Here is a 13016-nt window from a genome sequence, read left to right as displayed (position 1 = left end):
TAACACGATAACTATACTAAACTATTTACAAAAGAACTTTGGAAAATATTTTCAACTGGGGGGGGAGGGGAGAGAGAGGGGAGTTGAGTGACGAGACCCAGATTCGTAGATGCCATGGCCAAAACGGATCATTGTGCTCATCTAGTCTCGCCTCCTCTACAACACAGGCCATAGAACTTCCTCAGAATAATTCCTAGAGCACACCTAGTCCCACTGCCTTTCGGCCAGTGAGAAGGAACTGAAGTCGGGTCATACAGCTCTCACTCTCTGTATCGTGGGCTGGCAGCATGAGTGTAAGGAGAGCACAAGCACAACTCCAATGCGTACCATTATGAGGAAAAAAATCTCCAGCTTTGGTGCACTGGGTGCACATATACCTGAAATGGAATGGATATGTGCCATCACTCATTTCAGCTATATTTGAATGACAATGTTTTGAAAAATGTCTTTGAATTTTGATCATACAAATAGGACAGTCTACTCCTTTTCTTCTGCAAACAATTATATTCAGTGCCACACCTGATCTTGAAAACTCAAAAACTGATTTACTACATTTAAGATGAACGCGAATCCTATTTTGCTATTTAACTATTGAAAATGTTGGTATTTTAGAAGCAGCATCTGTTTGTCACTACAGTGTTTCCTAACACTTCCTTCAACTTTACACATGTTGAGTCAGATATAGTTACATCTTGATATTTGATAACTAATCACCCACTTGTGGTTTTGATCAGCAGCTTTCACATTTACTAGAATTAGCAAGAGAAACCCATCTAGTGAACTCATGTGCAAATTCTTTAAAATAAAAGTAGCTTGCCAGCATTTTATAAAACTATGCTATCAGTAGGGCCCTATCAAATTCACGGTCATAGGATTTTAAAAATCGTACATTTCATAATTTCAGCTATTTAAATCTGAAATTTCAAAGTGTCATAAATGTAGGGGTCCTCACCCAAAAAGGAGCTGTAGGAGGTCACAAGGGGAGGGGTTGCAGTACTGCTATCCTTACTTCTGCACTGCTGCTGCCTTCAGACTTGAGCAACTGGGGAACGGCGGCTGCTGATCAGGAGCCCAGCTCTGAAGGCAGAGTCACCACCAGCACCACTGCAGAAGTAAGGATGGCCTGGTATGCTATTGCCACCCTTACTTCTGCGCTGCTGCCCGCAGAGCTGTGCCCACAGTCAGCAGCCGCCACTGTCTGGCCACCCAGCTCTGAAGTGGCAGTGCAGAAGTAAGAGTGGCAATACTGCAACCTCCCTAAAATAACCTGTGTCCCCCCCCAACTCCTTTTAGGGTCAGGACCCCCAATTTGAGAAACACTGGTCTCCCCTGTGAAATCTGTATAGTATAAGGTAAAAGCACACAAAAGACCACATTTCACGGGGGGAAAACAGATTTCACAGTCCGTGATGCATTTTTCACGGCCGGGAATTTAGTAGGGCCCTAGTTATCAGATACATTGATCACCTTCCAGATGCTTCTAGACTCTACCTATTTTAGCCTTAACAACTCAAACGTCATCACGCCTCTTCTCCAACATCCAATAATAGCTGACCCTAGAAAACCTGTGTTTTTTCATAACCTTGATACTGACAGTTCTGGGAGGGATTTCATCAGCAGAAGGACTCACAAGCCTGCAATCATTCAGGAAGTACAAGAAAATTTCTTTAAAATAGATTGGTGCTTTGACAATAAAATAGTTCCATTTCTGAAGCACGTGCCTGGAGGAAAAAAAAACACAGATGTTGCTGCAACAAATTACAAACAAATGTATGTGTTATCTTTAAGCGATATGGCAAATAGCACTGTACATCTGTTCAGTTTATAGTTAAGAATCATATGAAGATACACCTACCACTACTTTTAGAATCAAAGTCTGTATTAAATGCCAGAACATATGTATTTGAGTTACTTTTTAGAATTTATGCAAGATAGCTATTATCCTGCATAGCAATGTTACATTACTAATACAACAACACTTCAAACTCACAGCAGTTTCATTGGAAACAAACAATGTTACTGGATAAGTAAGATAAAGTTGACTGCTCAAGAGCAAGTTTCTTATGCAACAGAATTTGAAAAAAATTGGTTAAAGATTCTATATTTTAAAGCACACAGTGTAATCATACAAAATTGAAAGCTATTTAAATATCATTGCTTTAGCTCAACCCCCATGCCTGCTCTTAAAGAGTATCCATGGTTGCAGTGATGCAAACATGCCTACCTAACGCGCAGTGTGCCCACATAAGGAGAAACAAATTCACTCTGATTAATCTTTTAGTACCAACTTCCAAAGCTAAAGCAAAGCAAGTTGGTAATCCTCAAACATACAAAAAAGTAGTATTGTAAAGAACAATTTGCTAGCCAAAGGATAGCTCTTCATTCTGAACTAACAGGAAAGTTAATCTGAACGATCAAAGACCATCATTCAAATTTCCACAGCAGAGGAAAAATAATATTCAGTTCTTCAGAAAAGTGTGAGCTCAGTAATGGAATTTTTTTTCTGTTTCTACTAAACATCAAAAAAGTGTAATTATTTCAAACAAGATTTCCTAGAGGCAGAGAGACCAGAAAAGTACTTATTCTTCTTTCCAAAAATGTTGTTTTAAACCATTTTCAAAGCTGCTCCAACCACTTTGATTATGTTCATTTAGTTTTACTTCTAGGTAAGAGAACCAGATATGTATATAACATTAAAGAAAATACTACATCTGTACGTGCACACCCCTAAAACTTATACATGCACACATTTGTATGGAAGCAACTAGTCCCTTAAGTTATCCTTAAGTTAAGTAATCTTCCTTGAGAGGAAAGAGGGCAAACTGGGGAATTATTTATTTGAATGAACTCTGCTCAATTAAAAGTGTAACAGATACAAACTGTCTCTTGTATTGGCAAGTGTACAATACATAATACCGGCAAAAGGCCAGGACATTCCTGTGACTATTATTTAGATTGTAGCTCTCTGGGGCAGGTAGGACCGTCTCTTTGTAATGTTTTTGTACAATGCCTAGCACAGTCGGGTTCTGGTCTATAAATGAGATTTCTAAGTACTATAGTAATATAAATATCACAACCACCACAACACATCTAGAACTTCACATTTACCAGACAAGAATAAACTCCTAAACTCTTAGGGCATGTCCAGACTTACCTCTGGAGCGATCGATCCAGCGGGGGTCGATTTATTGCGTTTACTGAAGACGCGATAAATTGACCGCCGAGCTCTCTCCCGTTGACTCCGGTACTCCACCTGAGCGAGAAGCGGAAGCGGAGTCGACAGGGGAGTGTCAGCAGTCGACCTACCGCAGTGAAGACACTGCGGGAAGCAGATCTAAGTACGTCGACTTCAGCTACGTTATTCAGATCGACCCCGCCCCCGCCCCCTCCCCCCCACATGTAGACCAGGCCTTAGAAGCCAACTGCAACCATTGGAGACTCTCATAAACCCAGCCAAGTACCGAACAGACAAGCAGAAAAACTGTTTCAAGAGTGGGCCCTGGTTGGCTCTTCACTACAGTGATATACAGACACAAGTAATTCTACAGAAGTCAGTGGAGTTACTTGGGATTTATAATAATGTATTCAAGATGAAAATCTGGCCCAGGATGACTGAGTGGGTAAATCAGTCCTCAACTTCTCATTTGAAAAATTGCTGTCTCACTCTTCTGAGTGACTAGAGAAAGGATAGTAAATCCTTGCCTGAGAGAACTAAAGTTAAAAACAAATGATCTCTGTGTTAAAAGAGCTAGCGTATGTGTCCAAATATATTGTTAGTTACTATGCAAAAAATATTCTTACCAAATTCTTTATTAAGTATAGTAAAATAAAACATATGGAAACTAATATCCAAGTAAAGGAATAAAAAGCTTATGTTTCTTATCATACTACTTTAATAAACAGTCTAAATGAAAGAACAATGGCAGAAATGCACCAACTGTGAATTTAATTAATCAAACTTGGGACTTTACACCAGTATGTGTTTTATTTTTGACAATACTGAGCTCAGTTAGACATCAAAAGGAAAGGCATATGGTGAAAGATGATGCGACTTCACCCACTCTAATTATCAAGGTTGAATCCTTTGAACACAACTGTATAAAGAGAATTAGCCTAAATCGTTAGAAGTTGCACTTCTTACTGTCTATCAAAAAGACTCATAGGCATCCCTATTCATTGTCTTTAAAAAAGGCTGTCACCAGTAAACCAGAATATTTTCCTTAAAAAGATATAAAATATTATTCCAGTTTCTCAGAGACTTTTTGTACCACTTATACTATTACTTATGTATTAATTATTTAGGTTGGTCCAAATAATCAGATGTTGCTGTAGATAGTTGTTTTTAAAAATAAAAAAAATACTTCAAACAACAAGAAGTCATTATTAAAATATATATTTATTTACAGGCAAAGAGCAGAGCAATAGCTTGCCAGGCCCATAAAAATGTTTCAAAAACTAGTTCCACTTTCTCCACTTACATGCACATTGTCTAAATTGAATGCAATGTCACTATCAGAATATTTAGGTTTAGCAATTACAACTGGCTGTATTAGAAATTATTGCCAAGCATAGAGAATTACTCTAGTACCTCATGGATAACAACAAACTATCTGGAGATTTATCTCACAGAAGCTAGGATGCCAAAATTACAGGACATTTTTTAAAATCAATAATCCCTAATAGTACTTTCTCAGACTTAGACAACCATTTAAATAGGAAAAAATATTAAACGTGTTCTGGGAAAGGTTACATAAATATAACATTTTGATTTCTTCATAAAAGAAGAAACTGCTGTTATGTTAATGCATACAGAATTTTAAATCTTTTTTTAGATAGAAAATCTTGCTGCTGAATGATAAGAAATGCATCAGTTAAAAAAAATCAGTGCAGCAAAGTATTGCCATAATTAGCTCTTAGAAACATGATATTTACAAACAGTACTAGATGCTCATCTTAACTATAGGATTTAATCCAGCAAAAGAATTCAAATTAAAAATCAGACTACAGAAAGCTGTGACAAGGTATTTCTATTATGATTAGACAAAAAAAAAATATTTACAATATTATTAGAAGGACCCAAAAAAAATCTTGTTAACAACTAGTTCAAAGACTTTAGCATCTTACCTTGGTTGTTACAATACATAAGCAATCCATCGTTTCAGCATAACAGCTATTTTTCTAGACATGAAAGTAGTTTATTACAAATCTATTGTAACTAACCACTGACTAACAAAGAACTCAGGACTGAGAAAAGGTGGCTCACTTGAAGTCAAAGCAGAAGAACTTATGGCAGGTTCTCTCCTGGATCCACTCAGAGGTAGAAACACCAGCTACAATAAAAATATTTTAAGTGTCCTAAAGCAGTCAAACTCATTTACTTTGATTATCTGTATCTGAAGAGCTTGAATTTATCCCTGAACTAAAGCCACAGAAGATGTTAGAGTTTATTCCATACCAGTTAACTGTTTCCTCATATGCTGTTTTATTAATCCCTCCTCTCCCAGGATTGCTTAACACATGAGGTTCACAGGGAGTCATTTGATGAAATGCAATGCAAAATGGTTTTCTAGTGTACAAGGTCTGAAACTGGTTTTCCCTAGCTGGTCACAAATTCTTTTTTTTTAAATATCTTCCCCGCAAAAAAGAAAAAATTGTAACTGCAAGCAAAGATTTTCACCATCAAACCATTTCAGCGTCTGCAGGCTGCAAAACAATTGACTTTCTTAGGCAGTAATGAATGGAATAGTCCATGTAGAATTTTAGAAGAGGGGAGCAAGGAAACAAACTCAAGCAACTTGCAAAGGGAAAAGACAGTCTTTACTAGAGAAGTGTAATTTTAGAAAAAAAAATAGATATATTCATGTTTAGAAATTTCAGACTTTTAGCCTCCAGGTAAACCAAACTGCATCACCTTTTGGACATGTAATAACGCAGTGAAACACTAACTTAGAAATAGCACACATTAGTGACAATTAAAAAGGAAATCACCACCTTGTTTTGGAGTCCTATTTAAGATAAAAAATAGATACCTATAAAAATGGTATCTTCTTCTAATACACACTTTCAGCTCACTCTGTTGTGGTTCAGACAGCTTCTTCCTCTGACTAGACTCTGCCAGTTATATTAACAAAAATGACCATGTTGAAACATATACAAATTACTAAGCAATTAGGAATTATAATCTACTTAAGGAAATCTGTTTCACATCGTTCAGGTTTAGAATTAAATTTATAAACATATTGAATTGATTCTCAATACCCATTCCACTAAATAACATAGACATTACAACTGTGATTGTATCCAGAACCTCCCATCTCTCCCCTAAGTTTATATACTAAAGATAAGTTCTAGAAACCAAGTCTGAATTGGTTTGTATCACATATATAAATTACATAATTCTAATAGGTTTCTTCCCTCTCTAAACTTTAGTCCCTCATCAGTGAAGGACTAGTCTCTACAATACATTTTCTAGCACTTTGTAGTTTTTAGATCATCTGAGGGACTCTACTAATTACCATGGAAAGCTGTTCCAAAGACTAGTAGCTCTCTTTTAGGAAGCTTTTCCTGATACCCATTCTATGTTTATCTACAAGTAGTAATGACTAAGGGCTCAACTCATCACACAGACCAACACACTCATTGTCAGAAAAGGTCAAACCATTTTGGCTGAAAACTTTAATATTAACCTTAAAAGCGTGGATGTCAGAAGTTAAGGAAAAAGCATCATGCATTCCTTATCACTTCCTCATTGTCTACAATGTGGTCAACAATACAGCTGTTGGGAATATTTTAATGTAATGTCTCTTCCAATCAGAAAAAGTCAATTAATCTAAACCAAAACTTTTCACAGAAACAAACAGTGTCTCTAAAATTTTCGTACAGAAAGTTTCTCAGAGGTTTCTCAAAACCAGAGATAGAGAGAGACACCCAGCGCAAAATAGCCCAGTAGTTAGGGCACTTATCTGGAATGCAGGAAACCCAGATTCAAATCCCTGCTCTGCCTGATTCAGAGGAGAGCAACAAGGAGAGGTTTGGAAAAAAAACCAACCTGTGGAGAAAGGCTGAAAGCACTGGGCATGTTTAGTCTATAGAAAAGAAGGCTGAAGGGGGAACAAAAACAGTCTTCAAATATGCAAGTTTGTTATAAAGTGGACAGTGATCAATTGTTCTCCATGTCCTCTTTGGGTATAACAGAAATTATTGGAAAACAGATCCTATCAAACTAACTTTTTTTAAATTAGATTATAAATTTGGTTGATAAAGGTAACAGTGTCAATGTAATAAGACTTCTGTAAAGCATCTGACTTGGTACCATATGACAATTTGATAAAAAACTAGAATGACAACATAGCACACATTAAATGGATTAAAAACTGACTGAATAAATTTACAATTTAATTTTGATAACTCCCAGGTTCAAAAAAAAAAAAAAAACTGACACACCAGTACTTCCCCCTCAGAAACAGGAAAGAAGATAAAGTGAGCCTTATTAACTCTCAGAAGCTGTCTGCAGACTCAGGAACACAACACTACATCCATTAATATTCAGATCATCATCTTGAAACTATTACGACTAGAAACTTGAAGTTAAATTGTGCAGAAATTACATTAAATGAAAGCTTAAGTGGACTACCAGACAAAAGCTGGTATGTTGTATTACAGAGTAACATCTCAACCTAATTCTTAAGGGAAATTTTTTTAAATGTAATGGATGATTACTGGATCTCACATACAATCATCAGACCAACCATCTGCACTCTTCTCTCCCCATCCACTCCCCCCACCCTCCCAGAGACTAGTTTGTTCAATAATTTCTCAAGTTATGTTATCTGTGACCAGAGATTTGGTAAAAGGATAATAAACCAAAATAAACCAGAATATGCCCTTTGGGAATTTAGGTAGAAAAGTATTCAAACTTTTTAATGCTGTTACTTCACCCACCACTGAAATGCAGCCACCTCTAAGGTTGCAACTGTTACCCAGGTCAGGGCAGAAAGTGAAGAGAACAGAATACAACAGTCCGGTTTTAAAATAGCTAGGACACATGGTCTAAAGCCCCTAACTTTTGCAAAAATTGTTGTGGTACATTAATCACTGTAAATAGTTAGAAACTCAGTTTTATTTATTATCTGAAAGATGCCACCTCCAGCAGCACAGTGTCTCCTAACACCATGCTGGGACATTGTTGATGGGACATGCGTGAGCATTTACTCATACTGAATAGTAGCATCGACTGGAGTCTTCACTACCGCTACCTAGATTTTCCTTTAAGACTCGACTGCATATCTTATCAACTCTAACCAGATTACTGCTCAGATGGTTTTGTGACAGGTTTGGGACAGGTTAAGGGACTTGCTCCAACACTCTGGTGCTCACTCCTTTTAAGGGGTACAAACCCAAAGGTTTTATGAAATTTGCCCCCTCCCTCAACCCCCCGCAGCAGTTTCTCAAATCCCATTTTCCCCTTCTAAGGCTTCCTCCAGGACACATTTCCCTATGCATCCTAGAGCAGGATTTATTCCTTGCAGCCAGCAACCTGGACAGTCTCCCTACCATCAGGCAAAACATTCCCCTCCCATCAGGGAACAGCCACGGGACAGGAACTGGTTCTACCCACCCCCACCCCTTGTGGCGCATTGCTTTGCACGGTCTCTCTGATCACAGCTTCTTAGGAGGTACCAGGGCTTCGGTACCAGCGTCAGCTGGAGAATCGGCTGTACCCACTGTGGGACAAGAATCAGCTCTATGAGGTGACTTGTCCCTCTTTCTAGAACCTCTAGAAAGATGCTATCTTGTTTTTGAGTGTTTCATCTCTGGAACTGCCCCTGTAGATCCAGAAGTCACTGGAGTGGCCTAAGAGGTTGAGGCCAACATACCAGGTGGGGCGGGAGGAATAGGGAGCATTCTATTAAGAGACGCTTCAGTTTAGCCTCTCTATCTTTGTGGGACCTACCTGTGAATCCCAAGCAGACTTTACGCTTTGATGGTACGTGAGTTTCTCCGAAATACCAGAGACAACTTGAGTGCCCATCACTATGAGGAAAAGCCCTGTGGCAGTTCTGATAAAGCTGTAACTCCAAAGTCTTAGGCATAATCCAGGGAACGGCCAGAGACCACAAGAGGCAAGAAATTGGGGGCAAACCCCCTACCACAAAATATGCTACAACTAAGAAAAAAAATTAACTAGAAAATAAAAACTAAAATAAACAAAACAAACAAGGGAAGTAAACAATCAAGGCAGGAAGCAGGTTGAAAGCAGCAAAAAACAATTGCTCCGTCTCAAACCACAGGCAGTCAAAAAGAAATTGAAGTGGTGGCAGGTCCACGCCTCCTCATACCCCTTCACGTGGGAGCACAAGGCACTGCTGGCATAGATCTCCAGACAGTGCTATTTACAATCTCCGGTCAAGAGTGCACGCGCACAAACACATGCTATGGTGGAGTACCCATAAGGATATACACTCGAAGAACAAACAAGGTGTTGATGTTAGCCTGTAAAACCAGACTGGGTAACTCACTTAGGGCTCATCTACACTTAAAGTTTAAGTTGACACAGCTATGTTGGTTAAGGGTGAGAAAAACCCACATCCCTGACTGATGTTGCTATGCCGACCTAACCACCAGTGCAGATAAAGCTGGACTGAAAGAAGAATGCTTCCATCAATCTAGTTACCATCCCTCAGGGAGGTGATGTACCTAAACCAATGGAAAAACCCCTTCTGTCAGCATAGGCTGCATCTCCACTATGGGATTATACCAGCATAGCTACAGCCCTATAGCTTTGCTGATATAGTCCACACAGCTTAGAGTATGCCTACACTGCAACTGCGAGCAAGCCTCCCAGTCCAAGTAGACAGCCTCACGCTAGTGGGGCTCAAGCTGACCCACTAAAAATAGCATCCTATTCCTTATGCATCATTAAAAAAAAAAAATCATCATCATTATTGCACATTGAGCATGTTTTCATTAAGCTGACTGCAGTGACACTCAGGTATTTTTCCTGAATGGTTACAGGTAATCTAAAGCATACAAGAAAAGTTCAAATTATTCATTTAAATGTGCATTACTTTACATTTGTCAACATAAAATTTAATCTCCCAATGCACATTCACTTACTTTGTAAGGTCCCCTCAGATGTTCTTCAGTTGTCTCTCTTCATGAAGAAACTCAATATATATTCTGCAAATTTTGCCATCCTATTTTTCATATTAAACATAGATTCTACCAAAAACTCTTAGAGCAATCTTTACTCTTTTGCCATGATGAAAATTTACCTTTTATTACCTTTTTCTCTCTTTGCCAGTTTCTACCTCTCTCTGATTGTATGACAGCTTCCACAACAACCTTTTATAAGAGATTTGTCAAAGCCCAAGTGCCAGCACAATCTCCTTTATTTTGTTCACATGCTCAATTTCTAGTACAGGGGAGTCGCATCTTAGGTTCTGAAGTCAGCGTGTAAGGCGAAAATCGTGTATAGTCAAACGCTCATTGAGTGGAATGGCGGGCGGAATCGCCCGCACTATAGGTACAGTATTTAAATTATTTTTCTCTTTTTTTGTTTTTTGTTTTGCTGAGTGTCTATAGTTAAAATTGCATAAGTTAAATGACATGTGATGTGTAGGAGATCATCTAGATGTCTTACAATTCTAGTTTTGCCATTTCAATCACTTTTGTTAAAAATGAAAGGTTCATTGCTCCAATTCCTAGAATCATATCTAGTGTATTTTTAAAGATATGTACAACATTTGCTACTTTGGATAAAACATGGAACCCCAGAATGAGGATTTTCAGCACAAACCACACTCTTTAAAAGTGATAAACTTAAAAATTTTAACGAGGGAAGAATTCTAACTCCCCCATGAGTCATAATATCCTAGTGCTAGCAATTTACACTGTCACATGGGAAAAAGTTATTTCAAGACTGAGATTTTCAAAGCCACCTAAGAAATTTGGTCCTCGAATCTCCTTTAAAATTAATGTGAATTAGATATCCAAAGCTCCTGTATGGCTTTGAAGATACCTCAGAGAAAAGGGCTGGAATTAATGTAGAGGCTGCACACTCAGCTCCTGTACTAGGAGGGAATGAACTGCTCAGCTTGACTCAGCCAACTGGACCTTTCTCCATTCCTTGATAAGGGTAGCAGCATATTCTTAAGAGTAACAGAAGAGGGCCACCAATACAAATCGCTGGGATTTTCAAGCAAAACATTTCAATGGAGTGAAATGCTGATAGATAGGATCCAGTGGTGGTAACATGTTCTACTTATGGCTAGATCTGATCTCAAGTTTGTATGGCTAGGTGTGGCAATTCTAAACTCATTAGTTATTGCAAACCTCTGATTTGAGAACAAGAGCCCTGTTTAAGGATACAGTCAAGAATCTGGAGTGCATACACCTCTTTTTGTTTAGTAAATGCTCGCTCATATCCAGTATTTAAAGAAGTTATTTCTACAATAGTCCTCCTGTGACTAAGATTGTTGATAGAAAAAAGTAATACAGGAATTTTTCCCAGGAATATAAATACTTCTGACAAGAAGAGGGAGTGAGAAATAAGAACAAAACTATACATGAGTTGATATCCTCAAACCAGCAGCGGGTTACATCTCATAATACAGGAAATGTTTGATCAAGAACTGAGATAAATAGGATCATCATCCACACCATACCTCTATATTTGGGCTAAGGCTGCTTGGCAGTGTTTCTGATGTCACTGTTGTGCTTGGAAGGCTGGAGAAATCCCAGGTATTCACATGTTGTACTGGTTCAGATAGCTTAGAGTGATCAATACATTTTGGATTGTCCAGTAAGGTCACTTCATAAAATTCTTGAATATCTAGAAATGTAAAAATGGTTCAGAAATTAGATTTTATATTACAGTACAATTATATTAGTAGTTTCTTTTAGTAAGCTTTAAAAAAATTACACAAGACTATACAACATTTTAGAACCATAACCAGAATAAAACTTGAGATGGAAAGCAGCATTGCCTGGGTAAAAGCAGCACATATCACTGATTGACTAATTAATACAGTACAAAGATAACAAAAAACAAAGTTACTTACCAGTTACAGCATTTCTAATTTTAAGCTTCAATTATCTTCTTATTTTTCTTGGTAAAGGAAAAATTAAGGCTAGACAAGCCAGTTTCAAGAAAGGGACATGCTAAAAGATTATGACTCTTGTGCCAAATAAACTGGGGTTTAGGAAAAAAATCCAACTATCTCAAATATGTTTTGTGACAGGATATAGACAAACAGGAGCATTTCCGAGGGAGTAGCTGCAGATCCTCTGACTGCAGGTACAGATAGTTGGTGAGTTATATGTTTGGTCTGTTTGTTATTTGTCTCCATAAAAGTCAAGCCAGGTGAGACAGGTCTGTTTGGGTCTGTGAAGATTACATGTCTGGCACCGCTGGATCTCTGATCAGACCCAGCGTTTGACATCTGAGTGATTTGCTCCATTTCCTTGCTCTCAGGGAGGGATTAAAGTAGCAACACTTGGTATACAAATCAGTAGCCAAGCAAACCCTTGAGCAGAATGGGGCAATAAACAGGGGACTTTCAGAGGATATTTACAGGAGGAACTGTGATTCCTTCTATTCAAGTATGGCTCTTCCACTGGTAGTGGATGTGAACAAAAAAAGAATTTCTGTGACATGCCTTGGATTTGCTATCTTTCTTTCTGTCGGAAGTCAAGAGATTTCTGGTGCAAGATGTGTAAGGTGGTGGCAATACTAGAACAGATTCAGAAAATCAGTGCTACAGACACCACAAGGAGAAGATCGGTGATAAAGGAACTGGAGAGGTAGTAGAAACTGAAGAGATAAGGTTGATGAGGTAATCTTTTATTGGACCATTGGTCTCTCTAATAACTTGGGACTGACACGTCTACAACTATACTGCACAGAAATGGAAGAAGCAGACAGGCAATTTGATCAAGAGAGGAAAGAGAAACAGAAGCCATTCAACCCAGCTAGAAGTATTGAACTGTTATCAAATATTCAGCTATTCATCAGT

The 13016-nt window shown here is 38.1% G+C and overlaps 1 protein-coding gene across 1 annotated transcript in view; it reads right to left on the bottom strand.

Moving 5' to 3' along the window:
• The window catches only part of DLG1 (discs large MAGUK scaffold protein 1), a gene marked incomplete at its 5' end in the record, with an annotated part of 351805 nt that overhangs the window by 318293 nt on the left and 20496 nt on the right, over positions 1–13016 (bottom strand). The window contains 1 exon segment of the mRNA XM_034780811.1: positions 11667–11833. Coding sequence (XP_034636702.1) covers positions 11667–11833 — 167 coding nt within the window.

The sequence above is a fragment of the Trachemys scripta genome, chromosome 9 (genome assembly GCF_013100865.1).
Source record: "Trachemys scripta elegans isolate TJP31775 chromosome 9, CAS_Tse_1.0, whole genome shotgun sequence".
NCBI classification, from domain to species: Eukaryota; Metazoa; Chordata; order Testudines; family Emydidae; genus Trachemys; species Trachemys scripta.
The sequence above is the reverse complement of the archived record's forward strand: the minus strand, read 5'-3'. Positions and strand labels throughout refer to the sequence as shown.